Source organism: Sus scrofa, chromosome 13, assembly GCF_000003025.6.
Source record: "Sus scrofa isolate TJ Tabasco breed Duroc chromosome 13, Sscrofa11.1, whole genome shotgun sequence".
NCBI lineage: Eukaryota > Metazoa > Chordata > Mammalia > Artiodactyla > Suidae > Sus > Sus scrofa.
In genome coordinates, this window is record NC_010455.5 from 18,342,293 (window position 1) to 18,360,286 (window position 17,994).

General features: G+C 43.9%; 1 protein-coding gene across 1 annotated transcript in view; it reads left to right on the top strand.

Moving 5' to 3' along the window:
- CMTM8 (CKLF like MARVEL transmembrane domain containing 8) overlaps window positions 1–8,094 on the top strand; it is a 107,008-nt gene extending 98,914 nt beyond the window's left edge. The window contains exons 3-4 of the mRNA XM_021071501.1: window positions 5,140–5,256; window positions 7,661–8,094. Coding sequence (XP_020927160.1) covers window positions 5,140–5,256; window positions 7,661–7,744 — 201 coding nt within the window. The 3' untranslated portion in view covers window positions 7,745–8,094. The remainder of the gene's footprint in view (window positions 1–5,139; window positions 5,257–7,660) is intronic.

A 17,994-nucleotide genomic window follows, 5' to 3' on the forward strand; every position in this document is an offset into this window, starting at 1 on the left:
CATTAATGCCAACAGTGTCACCTAGGAACAGGTGTGTCAGGGCACAGCCTCTAGATCTTCCATCCTTCAGACCCCTCCTGGGGCCATGACCCTTTGCACACCAGAGTTCTTGGATGTTGGGATGCAGAGAGTTAGAATGAAAGATGAAAACCTCTGTTAGAACAAATAGATGTCCTCACCTTTGGGAGCACAGGTGGTCAAGAGTGACTGGATTCTTGTCCTGGCTCCAGGCATCAGGATAACAAAGGGGGACACAGAGTCTGGAGGGAAATAGATAAGAAAATGTGTGGGCTCCAGTATCTGTCTTAGTCTGCTTGGGCACAAAAACAGAATACCCTAGATGGGTAGCTTAAATGGCAGAGATTTCTCGCAGCTCTAAGGGCTAGAGGTCTAGGGTCAGATGTCAGTGTAGGTGGTTTCTGGTGGGAGTGCTCTTCCTGCTGGCAGATGCCTGCAGACCTTGCTGTGTCCACACATGGCAGAGAGAGAAAAGAATTGGAGCTCTTTCGTCTCTTCTTACGAGGGTGCTGATCCTCTCGGGAGGACCCTCCCCTCATGACCTCCTCTAACCCTGATTACTTCTCAAAAACACAGTATCCAAATACCATCCCATTGAGGGTAGGGCTTCAACATAAGGATTTTGGGGGACCCATTCAGTCCATAACATTATGCGCCCCCCCAAAATCATGCCCTTTCTCACATACAAAATATATTTATTCCATCTCACCACTCCCCAGAGTCTTAACTCATCCTAGCATCAACTGAAGTCTAAAGGTCCCAAGTCTCCTTTAAATATGTCTGTATCCAGGATGGGTGAGACTTGAGGTACAGATCAGCCCAAGGCATAATTCCTCTCCAGCTGTGAACCTGTGAAACCAGACAAGTTGAGTGCTTGGAAGTACAGTGGTGGGATAGACAGTCCCATGGCAGAAGGGAGACATTGGAAAGAAGGAAGAGGAGATGGGTCCCCAGCCAGCCCAAAAGTTACAACGTAAATTCCATCTGATCTTAAGGCTCCAGAATAATCCTTTTTGGTTCAGTGCTCTACCTTCCCAGTCCACTGGGGTGGCACTGTCACCCCTGTATCTCTGCAGGGCAGCCCTGCCGCTGGGGCACTGGGTGGGGACATCCTGGCTCACAGAAACTGAAGGGGAGGGCCCATCCAGGAAGACTGAGGAGGAACCAGCTGTCCCCTGGGCCTGTGATGGGAGTGGTAGCCCCAGTGATCTCAGAATCTCCTTTGGATGATTCATTCTTTTTGTGAAAGAAAGCATCTTGGCAACCAGATAGATCTATGGTTCTGTCCCGCAGAATCCGAGTTCCACAGCCCTCCTTCATTTTGGCCCATCTCCATTCCCTTCAGTTCAAACTGGCAGTGTTTCTACCGGTATTATCTCTTATCTGTTCCTGGCTTCTGTACAATCGATTAGATCTGTGGTTTGAACCGTGATCCCTTTATCAAAATGTTGTTGGACCCCACCCTTAGTATTCTCTTCAGAACAAGCTTTCTCATTTTTTGGCAGTATGGCTAAGCTGAGAACCTTCCAAGCCTTCACGTTTCTGGTTCTTTTTTGCTAGACAATTCCTTCTTTGATTCTCTTTCCTTTCCCATTTTACTATCAGGGGAACCAGGCCATTCTTTCAACACTTCGCTTTAAAATCTCCTCAGCTTTAAATCTCTCCTCTTGTGTCTCAGAGGGTTAAGAACCCAGCTAGTATGACTGAGGATCCAGCCTTGCCACAAGCTGCAGTGAGGTCACAGATGCAGCTTGGATCTGGCGTTGCTGTGGCTGTGGTGTAGGTCAGCAGCTACAGCTTTGATTCGACCCCTAGCCTGGGAACCTCCATATGCAGCAGGTGCACCCCCTGCCCAAAAAAAATTAAAAATCTCCTCAGCTAAATATTCAGTTTCATTGCTTGACATTCTCCTTCCCACAAACCACAGGAACCCCTTACAGCCAAGTTCTTTGCCACTTTAAAACAAGGATCACCTTTCTCCAGTTTCCAGTAACATATATTCCTCATTCCTAAGACCTCACCAGAGTCTCCTTTAACACCCATAATTTCTAGCATATGCCTCAAAACTCTCTGGCCTGTGCTTATTAGCCAGTGCCAAAGCCACTTCCCTATTTTCAGCTATTTTGTTATAGCCACAGTTAATTTCTAGTTCCAAAACCTATACCTAACTCTCTGTCCCAAACTCTGTTGTGTTTACCAGGGTTCTCTAGAGAAGCAGAAGCAACAGGATATGTATCCATATAAGGAGATTTACTATAAGGAATTGGCTCATATGATTATGGAGGCTGAGAAGTCTCAAGGTCTGCAATCAGCAGCTTGGAGACCAAGAGAGCCAGTGGTGTAAGTTCTAGTCCAAAGGCCGGCAGGCTTGAGACCCGAGAAGAGTTGATGTTTCAGTTGACATCCCAGCTCAAGGCAGTCATGCAGTTGGAGCTACCTCTTTCTCACAAGTGGGTCAGCCTTTTCATTCTATTCAGGCCTTTAATTGATTAGAGGAGGCCCACCATACTAGGGAGGGCAGTCTTACTTTCCTCAGTTCAAGTGTTAATCCTCACAGACAAACCCAGAACAGTTTGGGGGACCAAAAGTTATCACATCAGATAACCATCATGGCACCCTATGATGTGTGGTAAAGCAGGGACATGTATAAAATATGATGGAAGTCACCCCACTTTTGTATTTGGGAAAACAGACTGGCTGACTCTTGCCCCCAAATACAAAAGTGAAGATTGCCTGGAGTTTCCATCATGGCTCAGTGGAAATCAATCTGACTAGCATCCATGAGGACACAGGTTCATTCCCTGGCCTCGCTGAGTGGGTTAAGGATCCAGTGTTGCCATGAGCTGTGGTGTAGGTCGCAGACGTGGCTCAGATCTGGTATTGCTGTGGCTGTGGTGTAGGCTGGCAGCTGTAGCTCTGATTAGACCCCTAGCCTGGGAACCTCCATATGCAGTGGCCCTAAAATGAGGGGGAAGAAAAAAAAAAAAAAAAGATTCTCCATTATGATTTTCAAGAACAGGGTGCAGGTTCTGAAAATAGGTCCTGTGGAGGTTCTGTAACTGCCTGGGGCAGCACAAGCAGCCTTGTTGGAATTGGTGTCCTGCTTCCGGGTGGGCCCTGGAAAGGAAAGACTCTTTTGAATGTGAGAGTCAAGAAAGGCTGGCACTCTGAAGTAGCTCTTACATGGGAATGCGGGGGTGGGGTAGTCACAGTGAGTGGGGCTTGTTTAAGGAAAGCTGTTTGGGAGAAAGAGGAGTCTTAAAGTAGGTCTTGAAGAAAGCGCTTGAGAAGCTGGAAGATGAGCTTGGAAAAGGTAATGTGGGGCGGGGGGCAGATGGTTGAGATGCAGGAACAAGCAGGACCCTGACTTCCGCTTTTGCCTGGGTCTCAGTTCCTGGCTGAGTGACCTGGATCAGCAGAATATCTTGGTCACAGCCATTCCACTTTGCTTGCGACGTGAGATCAGCCTTATTCAGTGAATGAGCATGACTGAGTTCCAGCAAGACTTTTAAAAGAAAAACTGGCCGTGAGTCAGACTGAGTTTATATTCACCTTCATGACCTGTCTGGCATGAGTGTACCACCCTGACACAGAGGTGAGGGCCTTGCTCAAATAAAGGCTCAAACAGTTCAGAAGGAACTCTAGGTCTTGGTCCCCTGACTGCTAGTCAGGGCTCTTAATTTTGCTGACCTCTGGCCTAGAGCATCTGTTAGTCTTTCTCTCCTCCAAGCCTAAGACTCTTTCCCTGATTAAAAATTTATAATTTTAGGGAGTTCCCTGATGACTTTAGTGGTTAGGACTCAGGGCTTTCACCATTGCAGCCTGGGTGCAATCCTGGGAGCTGAGATCGCACATTGCACATTTGCATACTATGGCCCAAAAAAAAAAAAATTAAAAATTTTAAATACTGCCCGTAATGGTACTTTTTCTTCTTATTTAGCATTGCTGCCTTCCAAAACTCCCTGGTTTTAAAATGCTCTGATTTACATTTTCAGAATTTATCATCATGAGGTATGTCCCCATTTTATAGATAAGGAAACTGAGGTTTGGAGCCTTTTGTACAGATTCACACACCACAGGGCCCCTGTCTCTCAACTTTAATCCAGCATGTTTTTCTGATTTCATCCTGTTCCAGGCACTCCTCTTCCCCAGTAGTGATTAAGAACTGGGACCAGGAGTTCACTTGTGGCACAGTGGGTTAAGGACCTGGTGTTGTCACTGCACCAGTTTGGGTCCAACTGGGTGGGTATTGCTCCAGAAGAGGGCCTTGTGTTTTCCCTACTCTGCACTTGCTATGGTGCAGTTTCAGTCCCTGGTCTGGGAACTTCCACATGCTATGGGCGTGGTCAAAAAATTAAATAAATAACTGGGACCAGCAGTCAGGAGGCCAAGACATTGAGGCCTTTCAGAACTGTTTAAACCTTTATCTTATCCAGCAAGGCCATCACCTCTGTGTTAGGGGTGGCACACTCACACACGTGAGGAGACCAGATGGTCGTGCACGTGCATGTAAACTCAGAGTTTTGAACTCTTGCCACACTCAGGCACTCTGTCTTAAACAACTGCAGAATAGTCTTCACAGAGAAATCAGCTGGGAATGAGATCCCAGGCTTGCAAGGTCTTCTGTTCCTTTTTTGGTCCCTCCCTAAGATAATCCAGAAATCTGGGTTTGGGTGTAAACTCTCCCAGTTTTGAGATGTTTATAGGAGTTCCCTGGTGACCTAGCAGTTAAGGATCCAGCATTGGCACTCCTGTGGCTTGGGTCACTGCCGTGGCACAGGTTCATTCCCTCGCCAGGTGGGAGGGGAAATGTTTACAGCCAGATTTTGAAGACTGCTGGCAGATGCTAAAGTCAAATGTGTCTGCCTTCTGCTTGGGATATTGTATTTGCTGTTCCAACTGAGGAGTCCCTCTGTACCCTCTCAGAGCATCTGTGAGTCAGGGAAGCAGTGTTCACTGAGTATCCCCAAGGGGCGAAGTTGTTGCATTTGTCCCCTGCCCTCCTCCCATGTCCAGATGGGCCCCTGGTCACAATCGGGGTGCAGTTCTGGACATCTCTGAGGCCCAGAGGTGCTCAGACCTTCCCAGCCTCCCTAAACAATTTGCCCCTCTGTCTCCCAGGGTCTGTGCTTTAACGGCAGTGCCTTCGTCTTATACCTCTCAGCCGCTATTGTGGATGCATCTTCCGTCTCCCCAGAGAGGGACAGTCACAACTTCAACAGCTGGGCAGCCTCGTCGGTGAGTGAGCCATATCGTCCCCACCATCTCTTCCTCCCTCCCTCCCCAAGTCTGACTGCTGATCCAGGAGAAGAACAAAGTTATCTGCGGAGAAAAGTACCCCCTGCAGTAGGGATACCTTGACCATGAACTTCCTGTTTTGAAAGGGCCTCCCGATGGCCTGAGGTGTAAAGAGGCTGAAAGATTCCATGTGAGCAAAGACCAAATGGCTGGAAAAAAAATAATTATTTGAGGGAAAAAAAAACACTTGAGCCATTCTAGAATAATTCTACTGCCTACAGTGCAAGTGGGAAGAGAGAGAGAGGCAGAAGATACGCACATGAGGATTGCTTAAGTAGAAATGTTTGCTTAGGCCCTAAGGATGCCTAGAAGGATGTACACCAGCATCCAGGGACTGTGATGGATCATGAGGGATGTGGAATAAGGGCTTTGCTCATTTACTTTATGTGCTTCAGTACAGTTTACATTTTTAAATCCATAACTGTGTATTTTTCCAATTAAACTAATTTTTTTTTTTTTTTTTTTTTTTTTAGGGCTGTACGCATGGCATTTGGAGGGTCCTAGGCTAGGGGTTGAATTGGAGCTACAGCTGCTGTACCACAGCCACAGCAACGCTAGATCCAAGCCACATCTGAGACCTACACTACAGCTCATGGTAACACTAGATCCTTAACTCACTGAGCAAGGCCAGGGATTGAACCCACAACCTCAGGGATGCTAGTCAGGCTCATTGCCACTGAGCCACAATGGGAATCCCTAAAAAAGCTAATTTTAAAAGTTTCTCTGATGGGAATTCCCTGGTGGTGTGGACATTAGGATTTGACACTTTCATCCCAGGTTAAATCTCTGATCTAGGAACTGAGATCCCACATCAAGCCACCTGCTACACGCCACGGGCAAAAAAAGTTTGTATGAGATTAGCCTTGTTGGAAATTACAATAACTCTGGCTCGGGTTGTCAGTGTCAGAAAGTGAGACCCATGGACAAGAAGAAATCTCGACAAGGCTCTTTACTTCTGCAGAAGGGCATGGGCACTCCAAAAAGTGTGCGTGCCGAACAAAGGACCCTCCCCTGTTTATCCCTAACGCAGGTGATTTACCTGTCCCCTTCCCATTGGTCAGGTCAGGGCACACACTCTTCCCCTTTGGCTAATTTGAAACACATTGTTACTGGGAGAAGCGGGAAAGGGGAGGGGTGGGGGTCACAGGAAGGCGAAAGCAGAGCAAAGTGGAGTCACTAAGATTTCCTTTGATAGAAAAGACATTATGTTACTTCCCACAGCCTTAAAACATCCCATCTGCAGTAGAAGTGTTGGGGACAGCGCACAATTAGCAGTGCCAGCAGGAGAGTGTTAAAGCTGATGGGTGATACATGGGCATTCATTAGATTCTTGGCTTAAATTTCAGTGTCTATATAAAGGTAAAGAGGTTGGGTCCACAGGAGCTTGAAAGTCAGAGGCTTTGGCAGCACTGCGCTCAAGTTAGCACATGGCAAGAATCAGCTTGGGAGTTCCCTGGTGGCTTAGCAAATTAAGGACCTGGGTGTTGTCACTACTGGGGCTCAGGTCACTGCAGCAGCTCAGGTTCAGTCCCTGGCCCTGGGACTTGAGCATACTGCAAGTGTGGCCAAAAGGAAAAGCAAAAGCCAAAAAAAAAAAAAAAAAAAAAAAAAAGAATCAGCTGGAACTGGGTAGGGGTTTGCCCTAGAAGAGGCCCTATGGTTTCCCCACTCTCCATTTACACTCCAACTGGGCTCATGGCTTCCTCTCATCCACTTGGCTTGTTTGTGTTAACTGGCCCCATGGCCGTGGAAGTTAAGCTCTGGTCTAAAATTGCCCATACCAGGGAGTTCCCATTGTGACCCCGACTAGTGTCCATGAGGCACGGGTTTGATCCCTGGCCACATTCAGTGGGTTAAGGATCCGGCATTGCTGTGAGCTGTGGTATAGGTCACAGATGTGGCTTGGATCTGGCGTTACTGAGACTGTGGTGTAGGCTGGCAGCTGCAGCTCTGATTTGACCCATAACCTAGGAACTTCCATATGCCGTGGGTGCAGCCCTGAACAGCAAAAATTAAAATAAATAAATAAAAATTTTAAATTGCCGATACCAAATTAGCAATCCATGTGCTTTTCTCTGATGCACACTATTTTCACCCCAAGTGGAATACCCTGGGATTATCGGAGTAAAACTATAAGCTTTCCATATAGGTTCCAAAAAAGAAAAACAGCCTAGCCAGAAATCGTTTCAGAAGGAAGATAATTGAACCAATAAAGCAGTTTTAGATGAGAAAGCTTGGAGTCAAGGGATGCTGTGAGTGCAGTATTCAGTAGAGGTGAAGTGATAACTTTTGTTAATTAGAATGTGCCCTAACCCCTTTTTCTATTTCACTTTGTTTTCTCCAGTTCTTCGCCTTTCTGGTCACCATCTGCTATGCTGGAAACACATATTTCAGTTTTATAGCTTGGAGATCCAGGACCATACAGTGATTCGCCATTTTGAGAATTAAAAACTGGGGAAAAAAGGAAAAGGAAGAATCTCCCTGTAAGAACAGCTGTAGGTATAATGTATATTTGCAGAGACTTGTATTTAACTAATGTTTTTATATACTTAGTTAAATTTGCTCACAGTGGTTTGTTAGAATTAAACTAGATACTTACTTGCAAAGTGCTGTAGCTTAGAATGGACTCTTAAATATCTTGTTGATGTCTTCATCACCTTAGTTTCTTAGGCCATGTATAGATAAATTGCTACTACTAAGAATGTGTCAAGTTTGTAAACCTAACTTTTAAAATTCCAGATTCTTTTTTTTTTGATTAAATGTTTCAGAATCCTGGGTCATGTGGTGTCTGATTCAAGAAAGGAGACCTGTGGCTGAAGGCTAAGGCTGGTGCTCTGGGGGGTTCTTTGTCTTCACAGGGCTACCTGGAGGTGATGTTGCCAGGAAACATTCGTCCACAGCCCCCAGGCCAGCATAGGAGGAGAGACCCAGCTCCCCAAATCTGGGCATTGTTGGTGTCCGTGACACTCGTGTGCTAAGTGGTTGACCCAGAAAGCATGCAGTGAAAACTTAGCCTTGGACCTTAGTAATGAGCTTGCCCTAAGTGCTGCTGGGAGCACAGTCCCTGATGTGTTAGTGGTATTTTTTCTAATACATATTAAAATAAGTGCATAACCAGGAGTTCCCTGGTGGTCTAGTGGTTAGGATTCAGCACTTTCACAGATGTGGCCAGGTTTCATTCCCTAGTCTGGGAATTGAGATCCTACATCAAGCCATTGCGTGTCACAGCCAAAAACAATAACGACAACAACAAAAACCCAAACAACAACAAAAAACAAGCAAGCAAACAAATAAGCTCATACCACTATAAGGATAAATACTTGCATGTACCTTAAAATCATCTTGCTGACCACAGAGACACAGGTTCCATATTTGGTGGAAAGTATCAGAACAAAAGGTCCCACATCTCCAGCTATAATATATATTCTTTAATCTATTTTTAAAATATGTGTATTTTAAATTTTATTGAAGTATAGTTGACTTACATGGTTGTGTTCGTTTCAGGTGTATAGCGAAGTGGCTCAGTTATACGTGTACATGTATCCATTCTTTTTCAGAGTCTTTTCCCATATAGAGTCTCTGATATTTGTTAACACTGTTATCAGATGTTATCAGACAGTGGGAAGAGCCAGATTCAGGAAGGCAGATGTGTCCTGGGAGGAAGTGTTTTTAGGCAGGATGGTTGCTGCTGGTACAGCAGTGTCTCTCAGGTGATTTTTCAACCTGAGCCTCTTTTGTAAAACAGAAAATCACAGAAACATTAGTAGAGTTGGCGGCAGTAAGAGGGTTTCAGCGACCCTCTCTATGGACGTGGCCTCTACTCCTCTGCTCCGGTGGCAGTGTCATTTCTTTGTGTTGTGTGTTCTTTGTGTTGGTCTGTCTTTCTGTTCATCTGATCCTTACTCCTTATCCAAACTGTTTCCCCCAGTACAGGAGAGTTGGGATTTCTTCAGGGTCTAATAATGCCCACCCTAGACCTTTGAAAGGAATAATGAAGAATGTTCTTGGGGGAGTTCCCTGGTGACCTAGCAGTTAAGGATCTGGTGTTGTCACTGCCCTGGCTCGAGTTCCATGCCTGACCCAGGAACTTCTGAATGCCTTGGGCGTGACAAAAAAAAGGGGGGGGGCGGGGAAAAAAGGATGTTCTTGGGTTGTGGGTGCAAAGGAGTAGTAGAGAGGGGACACCAAGGGGGAGAGGTGGGTGTTGGGAGTACAGGAGGCCTCTCTGAGTCCAGCATTTAGCCGTAAAATTTCAGCTTCAGCAATGCAGACCTGCAGGTGATCAGGACATCAATCTTTTGGATTTGTGTTTCCATTCATCCCAGGACAGCCTCCAACTTGCTGATTTTACAGGAAAAGCTGAAATAACTAGTCAGGGGTTGGATGCACTGTTTCTCTGTCTGTCTCTCCCTCTCACACTCACAGAAGCACATTCTCCTGTGTAACCGGTGGATTCTTTGTTTTATTTTTTCAGTTAGTTTTTTTTTTGTTTTAAGGGCTGCACTAGCGGCACATGGACGTTCCCAGGCTAGGGATCCAATCAGAGCTGCAGCTGCCAGCCTACACCACAGCCACAGCAACTCGGGACCCAAGCCGCATCTGCGACCTACACCACAGCTCAGGGCAACACCAGATGCTTAACGAGCAAGGCCAGAGATCGAACCCATGTCCTTATGGATACTAGTTGGGTTCATTACTGCTGAGCCACAACGGGAACTCCTCCAATGGATTCTTCCAGTACTTTATGCTGCAATCAAGTTTCCATAAAAAGTAGAAAAACTGTAGCCTAAGAGGTCTGTTTCTGGAAACAGTCATAAAGAAAGGAGCCTACTCTTATGTTCTCTTTCTCCCTCTCTCTGTCTCCATGTGTGTGATTTCTGTAACCATGGCCAAATTTATAGTAAGTAACTTTTGGGATGAAAGTTTTTGTAAACCACTCTGCAGTATCCTCCAAATACACTACAACCAACCATAGGCCTTTCCTGAACCAGTATCACCAAAGAGATCTTTTTCAGGAGAGTCAGTGATTTGTTTGAGTCTCTGCAGGGGGCTTGCTGTGTGTCTTTATTTGTGGCTTTTCAGAAGCATGACTCTTTGTGTTGCCTTAAGATTTCACACACACACGCACACTACCCCTTCCTCCAAACAAACAAACAAAATATTTATTTTTAGCTGAAAGGAAATTATTTCTTCTTTTGACTACCGAGCGACTTTTTTTTTTAACAAACAAAATATTTATTTTTAGCTGAAAGGAAATTATTTCTTCTTTTGACTACCGAGCGACTTTTTTTTTTTAATGAATATTTTGTTTTGGCTTCATCCATGGCATCTGAAAGTGCCCGGGCCAGAGAACAAACCCTCACCACAGCAGTGACCTGAGCCACAGCAGTGACAATGCTGAGCCCTTAACTGCTATAGGCCACCAGGGGACTCCCATGAGTAATTTTAAGTGTGAGTTTTTAGACAACAAAATGACTCTCTATTGTTCAGCTAAAGCTATAAGTTTTAAACTGGGTTTAATTTATCTCTTACCAAAGAAGCAAAAAACAAAAAGCCACATGCAACACAGCAAACATAAGACTAGTTTTCTGGGTTTGAAAAACGTTATTACAAGGATAATATAGAGCGTGCTTATATTCTGCCGTTTGTGTTCACCACCTGCATTCACCTCTCAGCCCTTCCAGAAACATCACGTCTGTGATGGAGCTGGGTGGACTTTTAATTTGATATATTTACCCACTCATGAAAAAATCGATGAAATGCTTTAGGCAGTTAATCTCTCTCTGTTGCTATATCCACCCTGTAACGCCCAGAGATAAGTATTTAGCCAATATTTTAAAACCATAAAAAGCCTCAACACAAGAATGTTCAGAATCAATTATTTTTGTACATTTTTAAATTGCTCCCTTCACAAGAAAATCCCTTCAGGGTATCAGCACACAAAAGATTTTAAATGTATAAAATATCTCTGCATAGAGCACAGTCGTTTAAAAACACTCACCGAAGATGCATACCTGGGTAGAAAATCAATTTAAAGTTTGTATTTCTTTCCCCTAGAGAGTTATTAAATTGAAAAAATGTTATTTAATTTTCAATTAAATTGAAAATTATTTTTCACAGGAAAAACAATCCAGGCATTCAGGCTGACCTCATTTTATTGTGCTTCACTTTACTGAACTTTCCAGATAGTGTGTTTTATATAAATTGAAGGTCTGTGACAGCACTGAGTGGAGCAAGGCTATCGGCAACATTCTTCCAACAGCATTTGCTCACTGTGTCTCTGTGTCAAATCTTGGTAATTCTCCCACTATTTAAAATGTCTTCATGATGATGATTATTATGGGGTATTTTGGGGGGACATACCTGTGGCTTGTGAAAATTTCCAGGCCGGGGATTGAACCTGCACCATAGCAGTGACCCAAGCCACTGCAGTGACAATGCTAAATCCTAACCTACTGAGTCAGCAGGGAACTCCCACGTTTGTTATGGCTATCTGTGGTCAGTGATCTTTGATGTTACTATCGTTCATTGTTTGGGGCAGCACAAACCACACCCATGTAAGATCGTGAACTTAATAAGTATTTGTATTCTGACTGTTCCACCGCTGTCCCCAGTCTTTCGCCCTCTCCAAGTCTTCAAGGGAAAGGAAGAGTCACATGTCTCTCACTCCTAGGAGTTCCTGGAGTCCCTTCATGGCTCAGCAGGTTACAGCCACAGCAATTAGGGATCCAAGCCGTGTCTGTGACCTACACCATAGGTCATGGCAACGCCAGATCTTTAACCCACTGAGCGAGGCCAGGGATCAAACCCATGTCCTCATGGATGCTAGTCGGGTTCGTTAACCACTGAGCTACAATGGGAACTCCTCTCCCTAGCCTCCTTTAATGGGTTAAGGATCTGGTGTTGCTGCAGCTGCTTTGTAGGTCGCAGATTCAAATCTGGTGTTGCTGTGGTTGTGGCATAGGCTGGCAGCTGCAGCTCCGATTCAACCTCTAGCCCAGGAACTTCCCTGGTGCCGCCACTCCCAAAAGGAAAAAAAAATATATATATATATAAAGGCTAGGAGTTCCTGCTGTGGGACAGTGAGTTAATGATCCAGTTTGTTTCTGTGGAGGTGCGGTTTTGATCCCCAGCCCAGCACAGAGGGTTAAGGATCCAGCATGCCGCAGCTGTGTCGTAGGTCCCAGATGTGGCTCAGATTCCATCCCTGGCCCAGGAGCTTCCATATGCCGCAGGTGAAGCAAAAGAAAAAGAAAGGCTAGAAGTGATAATGTTGGAGTTCCCATTGTGGCCTCAGTGGATTAAGAACCCAACCTAGTGTCCATGAGGATGCAGATTTGATCCCTGGCCGTGCTCAGTGGGTTAAGGATCTGGCATTGTGGCAAGCTCTGGCATAGGTCACAGGTGCAGTCCAGATCTATTGTTGCTGTGGTTGTGGCATAGGCCAGGAGCTGCAGCTCTAATTTGACCCCTAGCCCAGGAATTTCCATGTGCTGCAGGTGCAGCCATAAAAAGAAAAATAAATAATGACGAAGCTTAGTGAGGAAGGCATGTCAAAGACTGAGAGCGAGGCATCTTGTGCTAAGCAGTAAACCAGGCTGTGACTGCAAAGGAAACGCTCTTGTTCTTGAAGAAAATTATAAGTGCTACTCCAGTGAATAAAGGAATGATAAGAAAGCAAAACAGCCTTTTTGCTGATGTGCAGAAAGTTTTAGAGGTCAGGGTAGAAGATCAAACCAGGCACAATATTCCTTTAACTCAAAAAAAAAAAAAAAAGAAAAAGAAAAGGCCTAAGCCAGAGCCAGGTCCAATTCTCCTCAGTTCTATGAAGGCTAAGGGAGGTGAGGAAGCTACAGAAGAAAGTATGAAGCTCGCAGAGATTGGCTTATGAGGTTTAAAGAAAGAAGCCCTCTCCATAACATTAAAGTGCAAGGTGAAGCAACAAGTACTCATGGAGAAGCTGCAGCAGTAGTCCAGAAGCTCTAGCTGAGATAATTCATGAAGGTGGCTACACTAAACAACACATTTTCAGTGTAGACAGCCTTCTATTAGAAGATGTCATCCAAGACTTTCATAGCTGGAGCAGAGAAGACAGTGCCTGGCTTCAAAGGACAGGCTGGCTCTCCTGTTAGGGGCTAATGCAGCTGGTGATTTTTTAGTTGAATCCAGTGCCCACTTACCATTATGAAATCCTGGAGGCCTTAAGGGTTTAAAAATATATATATATATATATATATGTATATATATATATATATATATAATGATTTTTATTTTTTTCATTATAGCTGGTTTACAGTGTTCTGTCAATTTTCTACTATACAGCAAGGTGACCCAGTCACACATACATGTATAGATTCTTTTTTCTCACATTATCATGCTCCATCATAAATGAGTAGACATGGTTCCCAGTGCTACACAGCAGGGTCTCATTGCTTATCCATTCCAAAGCCAATAGTCTGCATCTATTAACCCCAAGTTCCTAGTCCATCCCACTCTGTCCCCCTCCCCCTTGGCAACCACAAGTCTATTCTCCAAGTCTATGAGTTTCTTCTCTGTGGAAAGGTTCGTTTGTGCCATATATTAGATTCCAGATATAAGTGATAGCATATGGTATTTGTCTTTCTCTTTCTGACTTACTTCACTCAGTATGAGTCTCTAGTTCATTCCATGTTGCTGCAAATGGCATTATTTTGTTCTTTTTTATGGCTGAGTAGTATTTAATTGTGTACATATACCACATCTTCTAATCCAGTCATCTGTTGATGGACATTTAGGTTGTTTCCATGTCTTGGCTATTATGAATAGAGCTGCAATGAACATGCAGGTGCATGTGTCTTTTTCAAGGAAAGTTTTGCCAAGAGTGGGATTGCTGGGTCATATGGTGGTTCTATATTTAGTTTTCTGAGGTACCTCCATACTGTTCTCCATAGTGGTTTTACCAGTTTACATTCCCACCAACAGTGCAGGAGGGTTGCCCCCTCCAGCATTTATTATTTGTGGACTTATTAATGACAGCCATTCTGACTGGTGTGAGGTGGTATCTCATGGTAGTTTTGATTTGCGTTTCTCTAATAATTGGTGCTATTGAGCATTTTTTCATGTGCTTGTTGGCCATCTGTATATCTTCCTTGGAGAAATGTCTATTCAAGTCTTTTGCCCATTTTTTCATTGGGTGATTGGCTTTTTTGCTGTTGCGTTGTGTAAGTTGTTTGTATATTTTAGAGATTAAGCCCTTGTCCTTTGCATCCTTTGAAACTATTTTCTCCCATTCTGTAAGTTGTCTTTTTGTTTTCTTGTTGGTTTTCTTTGCTGTGCAAAAGCTTGTCAGTTTGATTAGGTCCCACTGGTTTATTTTTGCTTTTATTTCCGTTGCTTTGGGAGACTGACCTGAGAGAACATTTGTAAGGTTGCTATCAGAGAATGTTTTGCCTATATTCTCTTCCAGGAGTTTGATGATGTCTTGTCTTACATTTAAGTCTTTAAGCCATTTTGAGTTTATTTTTGTGCATGGTGTGAAGGTGTGTTCTAGTTTCATTGATTTGCATGCAGCTGTCCAGGTTTCCCAGCAATACTTGCTGAAAAGAATATCTTTTTCCCATTTTATGTTCTTGCCTCCTTTGTTGAAGATTAATTGACCATAGGGGTCTGGGTGTATTTCTGGGTTCTCTCTTCTGTTTCATTGGTCTGTCTGTATGTTTTGGTACCAGTACCATACCGTCTTGATGACTGTGGCTTTGTGATATTGCCTGAAGTCTGGGACAGTTATGCCTCCTGCTTGGTTTGTGTTCCTCAGGATTGCTTTGGCAATTCTGGGTCTTTTGTGGTTCCATATACATTTTTGGATTGTTCTAGTTCTGTGAAAAATGTCCTGGGTAATTTGATAGGGATTGCATTGAATCTGTAGATTACTTTGGGTAGTATGGCCATTAGTACAATATTAATTTTTCCAACCCAGGAGCATGGAATATCTTTCCATTTCTTTACATCTTCTTTAATTTCCTTGATTAATGTTTTATAGTTCTGAACATATAAGTCTTTCACCTCCTTGGTCAGGTTTATTCCTAGATATTTGACTTTTTTGAGTGCAATTTTAAAACGTATTTTCGTATTCCTTTTCTAATATTTCATTGTTAGTATACAGAAATGTGACTGATTTCTGATCGCTAATCTTATATCCTGCTACTTTGCTGAATTTGTTAATCAGTTCAAGTAGTTTTTGGGTTGAGTCCTTAGGGTTTTCTATATATAGCATCATGTCCTCTGCATACAGAGACAGTTTTACCTCTTCTCTTCCAATTTGGATACATTTTATTTCTTTTATCTGTCTGATTGCTGTGGCTAGGACTTCCATCACTATTGAATAACAGTGATGAGAGTGGGCATCCTTGTCTTGTTCCAGATTTTAGTGGAAAGGCTTTCTTTCAGCTTTTTTCCATTGAGTATTATGTTGGCTGTGGGTTTGTCATAATGGCTTTTATTACATTAAGGTATGTTCCCTCTATACCCACTTTGGTAAGAGTTTTTATCATGAATGGATGTTGGATTTGTCAAATGCTTTTTCTGCATCTATTGAGATAATCATGTGGTTTTTGACTTTTGTTAATGTGGTGTATGACATTGATTGATTTGCATATATTGAACCATCCTTGTGCACCTGGGATAAATCCCACCTGGTCGTGGTATATGATCTTTTTTATATGTTGTTAGATTCGGTTGGCTAAAATTTTGTTGAGAATTTTTGCATCTGTATTCATCAAAGATATTGGCCTATAGTTTTCTTTTTTGCCAGTATCTTTGTCTGCTTTTGGAATTAGGGTGATGGTGAGCCCTTAAGGGTTTTGCTGAATCTGCTCTGCCTGTGCTCTATAAATGGAACAACAAAGTCTTGGATGACAGCACATCTGTTGACAACATGCTTTAGTGAATAGTTTAAGCCCACTGTTGAGATTTACTGCTCAGAAAAAAAAAGATTCCTTTCCAAGTATTACTGCTCCTTGACAATGCACCTGGTCACCCTAGAGCTTTGGTAGAGATGTTCAAAGAGATTCCTGTTGTTTTCATGTCTGCTCACTCAACCTCCATTCTGTAGCCCATGGATCAAGGAGTCATTTCAAGTTTTATTGTTTAAGAAATATATTTCGTGAGGCTATAGCTGTCATAGGCTGTGATGCCTTTGACAGATCTGGGCAAAGTCAATTGAAAACCTTCGGGAAAGGATTGACCATTCTAGCTGGTGCATAAGAAGAGCTCCAGAATATCAGTATTAACAGGCATTTGGAAGAAGTTGACTCCAGTCCTCATAGAGGACTTTGAAGGGTTCAAGACTTCAGTGAAAGAAGTAACTGCAGATGTTGTGGAAATAGCAGGAGAACTAGAATTAGAAGTAGAGCCTGAATACGGGACTAAATTGCTGCCATCTCATGATAAAACTTGAGTGGATGAGGAGTTGCTTGTTATGGATGAGCAAAGAAAGTGGTTTCATGGAGTTCATGTTGTTCCAGAAGGAACAAATCTGGTTAGGAACCGTGAGGTTTCAGGTTTGATCCCTGGCCTCGCTCAGTGGATCAAGGATCCAGCGTTGCCATGATCTGTGCTGTAGATCACAGACGGGGCTCAGATCTGGTGTTGCTGTGGCTCTGGTGTAGGCCGGTGGCTACAGCTCCGATAAGACCCCTAGCCTGGGAACCTCCATATGCCTTGAGTGCAGCCCTAAAAAGACAAAAGACCAAAAAAAAAAAAAGAGTGGTTTCTTGAAATGCAGTCTGCTGGTAAAGATACTGTGAAGCTTGCTGAAATGACAGCAAAGGATTTAGAATAAACTTAACTGAGGAGTTCCCACTGTGACAGAATGGAATCCGTGTCATTGAACACAGGTTCAATCCTTGGCCCGGCACAGTGGGTTAAAAGATCCAGCATTGCCGTAGGTGCGGCTTAGGGTACAACTCCGCCTCAAATCTGATTCCCGGCCTGGGAACTCCATATGTTGCAGGGCGGCCAAAAATGAAACAAACAAGACAAACTTAGTTGATAAAACAGAGGCAGAGTTTGAGATGACAGACGCCAATTGTGAAAGAAGTTCTATGGTGGGTCAAATGTTATCAAATAGCATTGCATGCTGCAGAGAAATCCTTTGTAAAAGAAAGAGTCCAAATGCAGCAGAGTTCACAGTTGTCCTATTTTAGGAAACTGCCACAGAGTTCCTGTTGTGGCTCAGCAGTAACAAATCTGGCTAGTATCCATGAGGGTGTGGGTACCACCCCTGGACCCACTCAGGGAGTTAAGGATCTGACATTGCAGTGAGCTTTGGTGTAGATCTGGTGTTGCGGTGGTGTGGGCTGACAGCTGCAGCTCTGATTCGACCCCTAGTCTGGGAATTTTCTTATGCCACAGGTTTGGCCCTAAAAAAAAAAAAAAAGAACTGACTCGGCCACTCAGCCTTCAGCAACCACCACCCTGATCAGTTAGCAGCCATCACCATCAAGGCAAGACACTCCACTGGCAAAAAGATTGTGCCTTGCTGAAGGCTCAGATGATGGTTACCATTGATTAGCGAGAAAGTGTTTGGTTTTTTTGTTTTACGGCCAAATCTGCTGCATATGGAAGTTCCTGGGCCAGGGGTTGAATTGGAGCTGCAGCTGTGGCCTATGGCACAGCCACAGCAACACCAGATCTGAGCCA